At 40.1% G+C, this 12,196-nt stretch overlaps 1 protein-coding gene across 23 annotated transcripts in view; it reads right to left on the reverse strand.

The window, feature by feature from the left end:
• LRRFIP1 (LRR binding FLII interacting protein 1) overlaps positions 1-12,196 on the reverse strand; it is a 114,389-nt gene that overhangs the window by 35,138 nt on the left and 67,055 nt on the right. For 10 of the 23 annotated variants that reach the window (XR_006164512.1, XM_042783802.1, XM_042783801.1 and 7 more), the window contains 4 exons: positions 11,709-11,756; positions 8,511-8,567; positions 3,245-3,289; positions 2,185-2,250 (listed from right to left, as the gene is read on the reverse strand). The exons of 7 other annotated variants lie outside the window; for them this stretch is intronic. Coding sequence is in view for 15 of the 16 variants with exons in the window: in XM_042783802.1 (XP_042639736.1) it covers positions 2,185-2,250; positions 3,245-3,289; positions 8,511-8,567; positions 11,709-11,756 (216 nt within the window). In the remaining variant the exon portion in view is untranslated. The remainder of the gene's footprint in view (positions 1-2,184; positions 2,251-3,244; positions 3,290-8,510; positions 8,568-11,708; positions 11,757-12,196) is intronic. 6 more of the 23 variants (XM_042783804.1, XM_042783789.1, XM_042783792.1 and 3 more) reach the window with 3 other exon arrangements.

Raw genomic sequence — 12,196 nt, forward strand, 5'->3', positions numbered from 1 at the left:
TCCTCTAACGTCTTACGTGAAGTGAGGTTGACTTCATGCGTCTGAACTACTGAGCTTCATTTGAGAGATGAGAATATGCAAAATTCAGAACTGTACTGCACACAGTTTACAATTATTTTCAATCACAGCCACTTCAATTCCTAAATTAAAAACAAAAAGCCCTGAAGTAAATATTTAGATGTTGTTTCCTTATTAACTAGTTCTAGCACAGAAGCATTGCACCATCACTGGTGTTTTATGTTTACTGTAACAAGAATGTAAACTTGAAAGACATGACAGGGAAAAAGTATAAACTACTGGTGAGTCCTATATTCATGCTTCACGGGACCTGTTTATTCCACAGTTGCTCTCTGTGTATTGCAGGGCAGAATATGGAAGCAAGTGCCCCTTGTTCAGCTGGCTGAGACCAAGCAAGGCCAGTTTCTGCCTTGCCCCCTGCACTCACCAGTCACCTCATCATCCAAAAAGCATTCTTTGGGGACAGCTACCCAAACAGCACACCCTCTGCATGTTAAAAAGTGCTACAAGGTTCAGGGATGTTAAAATAACCACAGATAACTTGCTAATTATGACAAGGCTGTTCCCATCAAGGCAAAAAATCTCATACTTCAACTCTCATTACTACAGGCGACCATGAAACAGAAAATGGAAAGGCTGGGTTATACAAAGGCTTCCAAATACCTGTGGCACAGGGTAGGATGGGGATGGAGAAAGGGGAACAAGCACTGGCATTTTATTGTGTTCCTTGCTCAAGCCATTAACACTGGTTGAAAGACTTGTAAACAGTGTTTGGGCTTGGAGCCCACTGTAAATTATTTCTCCCAAGAGTAGAAGTGTATCATAGGGACCTTGGAGAGACCTGTCTCAAACAAAAGACATCCCATACAAACAATGGGCTAGAACCAGCCCAGCACAGCCTCAGTGGCAAATTCACTGAATTGAAGTCTGCCACAAGAGTCCAAACTGATAAGTACTGATGAATTTTCCAAGGCAGCCAGATGAAAAGAAAGCACAATTATGAAACAGAAAGTAATTTGAAGCTTAACATCAGTAGCACCAAGACACACAGCTCAACCAGTGAACCAGTGTGATTGCAAAGGGATGGAATAGCCCTTTAAAGACTAACAAGCACTTAGTAAGCATTCTTGAAAGTCTGTTTCCTTCTCCAAGCTAATAAAATTGTAACTTTTACAGTTACATTAACATCAATGCTTTGTCTTGAGGCTGTTTTCTGTGACAGTCTTATGTTTACGTTAGAGGGTTTTTTTTGTTTGTTTGTTGGGGCTCTTTTGTTTGGTTGGGTTTTTTTTGATAATCAGTGAAGCAGTTCAGAGACAGAATAAGCAGTGGGTCCACAGACCAGAATTTAAAAATCAAAAAAGATTGGCGCTTTTTTTCCCCCCACGAGACCGATACAACAGCAGATGTACTGCCTGGCCCAAACGTTCACCATGACAGGGAGGCCCCATCTGAGAAGAGGTGAAAGCATTTATTTTCTGCCTTCTAATCTGTACACTGAGTCCTGCAGCCCCTCTTTTTTGAAAGAAAACAATTTATATTGTCATTCCTCATATTGTCTTTCCCCATAAATGACAGAGCTCTCTACTTACAGGAGCATGTATTTTGAAAACATCATCACAAGTTGCCTGAAATATCACTATGGAATATAAATCCAAGAAACAAAACCAAGCAAGTTGTACCTTCACAAAAATCCTGTACTTCAGGCTAGTAGGTAAGTGCTAATGATGTAACACTGGGGAAGTGTTGTGTCTTGTTGGGGTTTTTTAAACTATATTCTTCTTAGTTTTTGAAAGAAGAATTCTCAGTGAGGGAAGGAACTTTATATACCATCTTTCCAAGGTGCTTTATCTGCAAACCAAATGTGAGGCTGAGCTGAATTCCCCTTGTCACAGAGGGGTGAGTGCCCAGTGCCTGGCTCTGCCAGTGCTAGCCAGAGCCGGCCTGCACGAGGCCAGGCATCACAACAGCAGATAAATCACTACTTCTTGTTTCATGGAAGCTCAAGGAAACAGTGCTCATACTTTTGCCTACAGCAGCAGCAGGCTATGAGTGTCACAGAGTCCATCTTAAATGTTCCTCAGCCCAGCAGAGGCTGTGTTCTGGTACACGCAGGTTACTGGAGGACAGAGACAAGACAACAGGGAAATGCAGAAAACATCTTACAGCACGAGAACTAGAGGCACTATACCGACGACTCCCACTGTAAACGCTCTCGTCATACACAGACGCCTACAATTAAAAGACAGAGTCAGAACAGGACTGGCAGACCTAGTTTCTGGTTTCAGTCTGGAGCATTACAAATTCACAAGGTGCAGCACGAACGATGTAGGGGAATGAGCTACTTGTGCAAGGACAGGGACATCTCTTGTATGCAAACACAAGCAACATGCAAGTGAAGATATCTAAGACAATCTGAAGTCAGTGAGCTGGGAAATGCCGCAAGGCACGTGCAAAGTCTGACACAACACTCCCCACCCCACCCCCCCAAGTCCATCACGTAGTCATGCATTTCAAACTGTTGAACTGATGATTGGGAGAACAGTTAATATTGCCTACCAACAAAACAGCTACATCAATTCTTAAGTTGTTCAAATCTGTTTAACCTCCACTTCTGGTGCTGGCAATATGGGGTGAAACTCACACCTGATGAACTTCACTTACTAGCCAGTTTACTAAATTAATAAAACGATGATGCATATTTTAAGACTGGCTCCAGTTTAGCATATACAGGTACGGCTCAGGAAACACAGGGGGAGCAGGAAACTCTACCTTTAAGCTTTCAGGAAAAAAAAAAAAAAAAATCTAAGAAGTTAATTTTAAAGTTTAAACAAGGACAGTGGAATTTGGCTACAAAAATTTGTAAACAGATTTTTGTTGTAGTTGTTACACAACCAGAAAGAATTGATGTTGCCTCTCTCTGGCCTGCTCCTGTATGTTACAGCTAATACACTGAAATGAAGACGATCATCTCCATCCAGAGAGAAGTCTGCAGCAGCATCACAACCCCACGAGCATTGGTTGCACAGTTCCAACGGGAATAAAAGGAAGGATCAGCAAATCCAGGTCTGTACAAACAGCATTGCACATGTGCATTCAGATGGACCAGACACCAGAGTGTGAAACAAATGGACCCAACAGGAAACTACAGAGGCAAGAGACAACATATGCATGGCTGAAGGTGAGAGGCTTCAATATTTGTGTTCAGAGCATTAGTACAACAAACCCTATAACTTCTGGCTGGCAGGGCATCGCTGTACAGCAACGAGGGCTGAGGAAGACAAGCACAAAACTTTTTTTGCATAGAAAATGAAACAAAAAAAGGCGCCTACAGCAGAATTAACCATCTTGATAAAGAGATCAGGATTATTAAACTACAACAGAAGGAAACCCAGTAGAAAGAATATTAGTCATCTGTGCCATAAAAGCATTAAATCTCAACTCCCAAAGACTAAGAATACCAAGCAGACACGTGCATTTCCTGCAGGAAGGGAGGACACAACAGTATGCAAAAGCAAAACAGAGTAATTTAATTTTAGGTTGTTAAATTGTTATTGTCACACACATTTGTATGTAGCAGCCAGAAAGGGTGTTTCTCCTCACTTCAACCAAAGCCAGAAAAAGAGCTACATACAAAGACAAAAGTGTTTTAAGATACACATCTTAAGTGTTTCACACAGCTATAAGATGATCATCTCTTGTGTATTTTATTATTAAACAAAAATGCAGAGAAAATCCAAATAATTCAGGACAAAATTATGAGTACTTAAGTCAGAGCATCGTGAAACAAACGACTTTGCGGTTTAGCACCCATCACTCAAAAGATGCAGCAATTAACTTCAGAGAGCACCCACTGCAGCTGGCAGAATTAGGTGCAAGAGCTCCTCCGGCAGTGGTCCCCAGCCCCCAGCCTGCAGGCAGCGTCCCGCCGCAGGTCACCTCGCTCGCCTGCGGTGCCCCATCGCCGAGCACCCGGCGAAGCCCCTGTGCTGCCACTGCCTGTCGGGCAGGACGGGCTGAGAACCACTGCCCAAGCCCTGCTCTGCTAGCGCCGGGCTGCCTGAGCAACCTCCACACGCACAGGACAATCCAACCTCCTGGGTGATTTTGAAGCTTCAGCGGTTTTCTTCCAGCAGTCCGTGAAGGACATTTTATGCAGACTGGATTGGCTGAAGCTTGCTAGATTGATACCATGAGCAGAGAAGTTGCCTCAAATAGAATAGAGAACGGGAGTTAATTAAGATTTCCCTTATTTTTCCAGACCACTTGAGGCCAAAAGCAAACAAAGTAACTGTAGGAAAGGGAGGAGCAGCAAAGGAAAACTAATTGTGCTCATTTTAAAACAGCTTTCCATTACTCACTCCTATCTTAAAAGGCCTGTTTTGGTTTTGTGGTTTGTTGTTTTTTTTTTTTTTAAGTTTTACTAAAGAGAGTTCGAGAGACTCTTGACAACCGGTCCAAATTCATTCCTAAATACAAGAGGCTGTATTATCCAAATGAAGTCAGAACAGTCCAGGCCAGGTAAAGTCAGAGGGCAACAGACCCAATTTCCATTTTGGGAGGAAGGCTGAGATGTGGAAGCATAGCCGCTGTTGTGAAGACCCAGATCAGAGTAGTAGGAAGCCTGCATCAATAATAAACAAAAAATAAACCCTTGAGAACTCAGCATCACGACATGATGGACCTTCTGAATTCCTCTAAGTGAGAAGGAAAAAGTATATTAGGTGCTTACAAATTACAAGGAATCAAAGTGGACACAGAAGCAGAAAGAGGAGATAACTGCATTAAGAAAACTGCATTAAAGATACGAGGGTATGGGAAAATTGTGTGCCCTCTCCATATGCAAGGCAGAGATTTTTTTTTTTTAAATAAACAAAAGGCATTTCCTCTATCCCGACAGCATCTTACACTCAAAATACTCCTTTTGGTTTCTTTTCCACTGAGAAGGCTTTAAACTCCCACATTCTCTCCTCCCTCCTCGTTGCTATGACCCAACATGACAGTGTGTTGCACAGACATTGTTTGTATGGGACTTGGAAGAAAACAGACCACATTTCCAAAAGCATGTATGCAGTTCATGCACCTAGGTTTCATCATAACTCTAGTTAAGTGAAGCTGTATTTACCAACATACTTCCAGCTTCTGTAAAACATAACAGACAACATCTGTTTTACAAGATGCTGTAAATGCTAGCTTCCAGGCTCAAACTCAGAATAAATGGCTGCATCACAGCTTCATACCTGAAAACCCAGGATCCTGCATTAGAGAATTTGTTTCTTCACACGTGCAGTCCCACCACTGCAGGCAGAGTGGATTGCCACTGCCCATCAAGCACTGGAAAAATGTACTGGCCAGAGTAGGCTGGCTTCCTTCTGAATTCTTGAGGATTTTATGCTCTAATAAGCTAAACCCACAAGAGATGCAGAAGATGGTGTCAGGACAACTCTGCCAGGAGACAGAGGGCAAAGCCAGGGACCAAAAGAGTTGGGTGCACCATCAAGAAAAGTGAGCAGCCCTCTGTCAGATGTGGCAAAGCTGAACGCAAGGGAAGCGTTTCTGTAAGAAGTGAGACTGTCTAAACTAAAGATTTTCTTTTATGCAGCTTCCTACCTGGCATCTACCCAACCTTGTGCTTTGGTCCGCTTATTTGGTCTCCCCAAGAATGGGGAGATCTTAATTTAACTCCAAGTTAAATACCAAAAGTACCAATAGTGACTGATTGGCAACTCCAGTGGACTTAAAAATCTCCCTTACTTACCTAGTGTGATATACAACATCTCTACTCATTCCCCCCAGCACCTGTACTGGAGTATAGGATGCCAGCTCAGCTTTTCTGCTGTCGTGCATTAACTGTGAGAATTTCCGCTGCATAAAAGCTTCAACTCAAACCTGGCACGTAGGGCTTGCCAGGGTGCAGGAAGGCTGACAGCAGTAGGATATTTATAATATTGAGTGGAACTCAGTATTTTGCCCTCCCAAAACCTCCAGGAGCATGCAACAATATATTATGAACAACTTAAGTTGATATAAAGAGCTGGTTTTAACACAGAGGGATATTTAAATTTGCAAATCAAGGTTTGCTTTCAATGAAGATTGGAAATGCGTATATAAGAAATACAGGCATACTAGGAAGATGCAAGGGTGAGGGAGGAAATGCTACCTCCCCGCGTCCCCACCCGCGTGAAATGTCTTCTGTGCTCGCTCAGCCTCTTGTAACTAGCTCTGCAACACCACACGACTTGCAAAGGTATTTTCAAAGCCTTCTAGGCACTGTTTAGGTTCCTTATTTCCCCACGGGTGCATGCAGGCTGGTGGGAATGCATCATCGCTATAAATGATGTAGGTGTTAACTCCATTTATAAATTAGGGAGATTTCTGACAAATGAAAGAAACTTGTTTGTTCTTGACGCTGGACTTCTGTCACTGCAGGCAAACAGGTCTGTGAATAAGACACAGACCCCAAAGGTATACACAGAAGATAAATCATTGTCCAACCTCAAAAATTTACATCCCTTTCTGCTTCATTCTTCCTGAATGCCTGGAAAATAAGATTTTCGCTGAGAAGAAATCTGAATAAACTGAACTGAGATTAAAGAAATTACTTTAATTCCCACCTAGGGAGTTTGCAATCTGCACATGGACTACCTCAGCACATGGCATCATTAATATTTAAGGAATCAACCCATGATATTGCAAGTATAGTGTACAAAAGCTAATCTGCATATGGACATCACTCCATTTGGTGACTTAAAATTGGACACCTATTTTGGAAACAACTATTTTATCAGCAGACTCATCACTTCCTTCCTGACCTGCAGAACTCTGCCTCTTCTCTGTTTTTCGTTGTCACTTTGGCAATCTTTACAGTTAGGTTTGGGGTTTTGGGAGAGAGTATTTCTGAAGGTGAATACTGGCATCCAGTGATTTTGGAGTTTCAGCTATACCAAGTCACCCCCAAACTCTCATCCCCCCTCTAAATCTAATTACTCTGAATTACACTTAGTAATGAAAACAGCAAGGAACTAACGATGTTGCCATAATTACGCTCTTCATATGCTAAACCTCCATGCTAAAAAACATCTTGCTATTAGGGTTTGAAATTATTTAAATGGAAACCAAACAACTGCTTTTCCCTGGATGACTTTCTTACAGATACTTTGCTCTCCCTGTAGTACTCTGAGATCTGGAGCATGTCATTAAAGAATAAGAACATAATTTGTCAGAAGCACTACATAATAAAGTTCCTTGAACTTGTTAAGCAGTTCAGCAAGAGTGCCAACAACAGGACATACTGTTTTCTTAACAGTTTAAGCAACAGTATTTCATTTTCTCTTATCCACATATACAAGCTAAATGCATAAAACCACATGGAAGCAACAATTTAAAATGGACATGAAATAGAAGGTCCCATTTCACTATTTATACAAGCCTCTGCTTAACTTCATGCTTACAAAGTAACTTAGAAAGTCACTGAAATCTATCTCATGTTTAGCATGTATTGCTCAAACACTTAGCTAAATGAAGTCTTAAACGTAGTTTATTTTTCCCCTAAACACAGAGCTTTAGTCTGCATACCACTAAATTTCTTTAGAAATCTTGATAGCATAAAGATCAACAGGCTCTTCTGTCTGCCTTTGGGTTTTTTTCCTTTGCCTTTAACAACCAGTTCCCCTCCCTGCCCCCCAAAGAGGCTCTGCTTAAGACAATACATTCAACTAATTTGCACAAACACCAATATTTAACAAAGCAGGACAATGAATTCTTATAACTGACACAAAACCCTTGTGCTGGAACAGAAGGGAACATTGTGACCCACATACACAAAGTTTAGTTAATTAAGCTTTTTTTGACAAGAGTATTTCTAGAAATAAAAGTACATCAATGGTAAGTAGCTAAGCAGTAACACTTGCACTGGCTGTGGTAGTTTCCAGAAATCCTAGGATACAGTTTATAAAGGAAAAAAAAAAAAAAAAAGACATTTAGTTAATCAAACTTCAACTAAACAACACACATTTGGGGGAAATTAAAAATCCAAAGTCAATTTTACGTATGCAAATCTCAAGACAAAGACTAAATTCTAGGTGAAGCTTGGGAGTTGCAGTGTTAGAGCACAATTTGAAAAAGTTACACAGGTTGGAAAACAATTATTTTGTTGTCCAGCACATGGAAATCCTCCATGGCAGGTGGTGCCACCCAACTACTTCTTGTCACAATTCAACTTTGACCCAATTCTGTTTACAAGTTAAGCAGTTCTGGCCTTTAAGTTCTTCTTGTAGCTAATTCAGAGACTTCCCTTCCCACTCATGGCCTAATTATTTTATTTGTCTTTTTAAAGACAGCTTATTGCTGCACCTCCACCTCTGACAGTCTGCAAAACCCAAAACATGCAAGACAGGAAAAACCTGCTTTACCACAGAAAAGAATTTGCTAATTAGCTTTAACCCCATTAAATAGAGCAATAGATTTTATAGCCATATAAATCATCTACTAACCCTGCTAGATTTTCTACTCTGGGATGATCCATACACGTCTTCCTCATAACCATTGGTCTGTTATGGAAGGAGAGGAAAAAAGAAAAGAAAATATATATATAAAAAAAATAAATTTAAAAAAAGGAGAGAAAAAATTGATGCAGACCCAAAAGGGAATTTTTAGCAAAAGTCATCACTTATGAAAAGCAAAGGCAGAGACAGAACTTTTCAAAGATACACCAGGAACAGGAGAAGTGCAGGATTAGGTTGTGATTTTGAACATGAGGACATGTACATTTGTGCATCTGTCAGTACTGGCATACCAGCCAAAAATGTCAAGGATACTCCTGCTTGACTTTCTTGACCCCTTTTTTTTTTTTTTTCTTGTTAAGAAACACTTTTGCTTCTCCTGCTATTACTGCACTCTATCACCTGTCTTTTCAAACGCTCTGTGGAGGGAACACAGGACAAAATAGGGACTCTAGGGATGAGAGACTACAATAAAAGAAATTTATCACTGTAGTTACTTATTGTGGGAGCTAAGCAATTAAAAAGCAGCAATTTGTAGCAAAAGAATTAATTGTAAGTTTATATTTAAGAAATTTAGTTTAATAAACATGCAATGCTGTATGAAATCTCTTCTCTTTAGCTTTCCCCAATTACATCAAAATTACACCCAGACAGTGACCATCTGCCACATCCCAGGATTTTGTGTGGCAGCTTGAAGACTAACAAGAGATTTCAGTCCATTCAGCTGTCCTCCATCATACTCGACAACCTGCCTTGTCACTGAGATGTTTTCCCTCAAAGGAGAACAAACAAACAGGCTCAGAACCAGCATTTCACAAGCAGGATGAGATGCTTCAAGTCCTTATGGCAGAGGGTCAGGAATAACATAAAACGATCACTACAGTGCCGATTGGCTTGGAAAAAAAGAGGATAGACCCAAAAGTCACATCAGTCGGTACCATTTAAAGTTCAGATTTTTCAAGCAATTCACTACTCTGGCATCGTTTCACAATGAGGTCTGGTTTAACACTGAAAATGAGCAAGCACTCTGTGTATTCAGAGTGGGGTTTTTTAGTGGAACTTTAATTAGAATTTCTATTCAAATTAAATTTTGGAGACCAAGTTTTATTGTATTTCCAAAATGAAAATCCAGTAAAACCAATCTGAATCAATTTCAAAACAAAATATTTATCAAATGCTATACATTGGCTTCCATGAAAAATTAAACAAATTAACTTAGAAACCAGTTCAGACCCAAGCTGGTAAAGCAACTTCAGGAAAAAGCTTAGATTCCCTACTGAAATGCAATATTATTACCACAAATGGAGGGCCAACATCCAGTTTCTTTTTTCAAAAACCACCAAACTAAAATACTGCTATAGCCTTCTCATACAGCTTGGCTTCTTTCTGGTTTTTACCTTTTTTTTTTTTTTTTTTTTTTTTACAGGCTCCCTGATTTCTCTAACACCCTCCTGAAGAATGGTTAAAATGAATCTTCAGGAACTAAAGCCAACACTCCAGCCATAGCCTCTACAGCACCATGCAGATCAATTACCTCCACTGCCCCTTTCATTACTACGCTGAGGAATTAAGTTTGCCCTTTCTCAGCAATGTAGTATTGACTAAATGTAACCTCAGATTATTATCTGAACCATTTCTATGGAGGATTCTTTACTTTGTATCAGTATATTTAATTTTTCCCAAAATGTGGTATTCCTTATTTCTTTTTACTATTATTCAGTTTTGACAAGTTGTCTCCTATTCACCATCAGCATTTTTATTCTAACCTTGCATGAAACCACCTTCCCTCCAGAGAGCTAGGCAACAGAAGTCTTTTCTCCTTTAAAAACAGACGACGCTTAGATGGGAATAGACCAGATGAGAACCTTTCCAGCTGTCTCGTTTTCCAATAAAGTTATTTTTCAACTAACTGTGCATTTCTTTTACAAGAACTAAATATTGCCCGAAGTTTCATTTAATGTTATGTAGAGACATGCCAAGAGCCTTATAGTCAAGTTATAGTCACACCTAATGCCTTTATGCCCTTAAATAATTACCCTGCTTAGGAAAATTAAGTTGAATCTACATGATTAATTTTCCACAAATCCAGGTTAACTGTTTAACACTTTATATTTCAGGCACTTCTAAATGTATTTGTTTAATTTGCACTGTATCTTTCAAATCTCAAACTGAAGCCCCATAGCTCAGGTCATTTCTCTTGCCACTGTAACCCATCCTCTCCAGAAACCTCTCCAGCACATAATTTTTGAAGGCAAACACTGCAGACCACTCTTGAAGAGAAAGGTCAATTTTATCAGACTTTGCTGACCTTCGTTCTACGCTACATTAGCATGCTAAACATCTGATCATAATCTTCGTGCAAACTAGAACAAATAAAATTGCATACTGGGGAAGCTAAAATATCCAGATTTTACCTGTTCTCCCTTCATGCGCAATTGACCCTATTATTTTTTGTATTTTCTTCTTGCTTTTAACAATGCAGAAAACTTTCTCATTGCCATTATGTCTGTTTCTACTTGTAGCATTTTTTACCTTAGACTGTGGCTAATGCTGCTCCTTCAGGCTTTCTCAATTCCATACCCAACTTCCACTTCTCAGAAAATTGGCTGATTTCCAAAGTACTGAAGAACCCCAAGCCAGGTTGGCAACATCTTTCTGTGATGAGCAGCCTTCCCTCCACACTAGCAGTACACCACTTTGCCCTCCCTCGTGTACTCTTTCCCTCCCTGGAATTGCTCCCCATGAGATTCACCTAAAATCCTGCCCGTGTAAAAGCACAGTATCCTTTACGTCCCATCCAGGAAGTGCTTTGCAGTGCTCTAAGTAGCATCCTATTTATACAGGTCCTAGTAAAGCACCGATCCTACGCAGAACTACCTTTATGAAAGATGCAGCCTTTACTACATATATTCTATCAGTATTACCTATTTCTGTGTAATGTTGAAGTTAGGTTTTGAGTTTTCAAGATGCTCTTTATGCACAACACCGACCTAAGTGTTTGGATTATACCACATTTTGCAGACGAAATGATGTTCAGTATTCTCACAGACCCAACAAGTCCTCATAGTTATGCTGTATCCTTGACATTAGGCTGGTGAGCTCTTAACAGCCACAGACTTGCACATATTCTTTGTCCTATCACAGTGGGTTTGTATGCAAAAACCTCTCTGAGACAGTCAGGATACATACTGCTTTGGAGTAGTTCTTCTTTTTGGTCCTCTCATTCTCTAATCCAGCCTGCAGTGAGATTAAGAATGCAGGATGAAAAGATCAATGAGTTTATGCACACCCATCCATAGCAAAGCATGCATATCAACATGCAAAAACATCAGTCCAATTCTCCTCCAGCTCCACACAACACGGCCCAGTAAGCACACATGAAAAAAATCAAATCTCAAAGTCAAACGACCAGTTATTAAAGAATATTGTTAAAAGTGATGATAGCACTGTTAAATTTAGTAGCCACAGTTAAAATCGTTCACACTTGATGGGTTAAGTCAATTAAAAGAGCTACCAGCTGTCTATACTTACTATATCAATACATCCATGCAAAATCCAAATGTGTTTGAACTATTTCTGTATATAGGTCACTCAAAATAGATACACTGCATTCCTAATTTGAAATAGTGCAGGGAACAAAGGAGAATGAAAAAACTAGAGGCCATAGAACTGCTCTC

This window comes from Tyto alba, unplaced genomic scaffold, assembly GCF_018691265.1.
Source record: "Tyto alba isolate M040663 unplaced genomic scaffold, T.alba_DEE_v4.0 Super-Scaffold_7, whole genome shotgun sequence".
In the NCBI taxonomy this organism is placed as follows: Eukaryota; Metazoa; Chordata; class Aves; order Strigiformes; family Tytonidae; genus Tyto; species Tyto alba.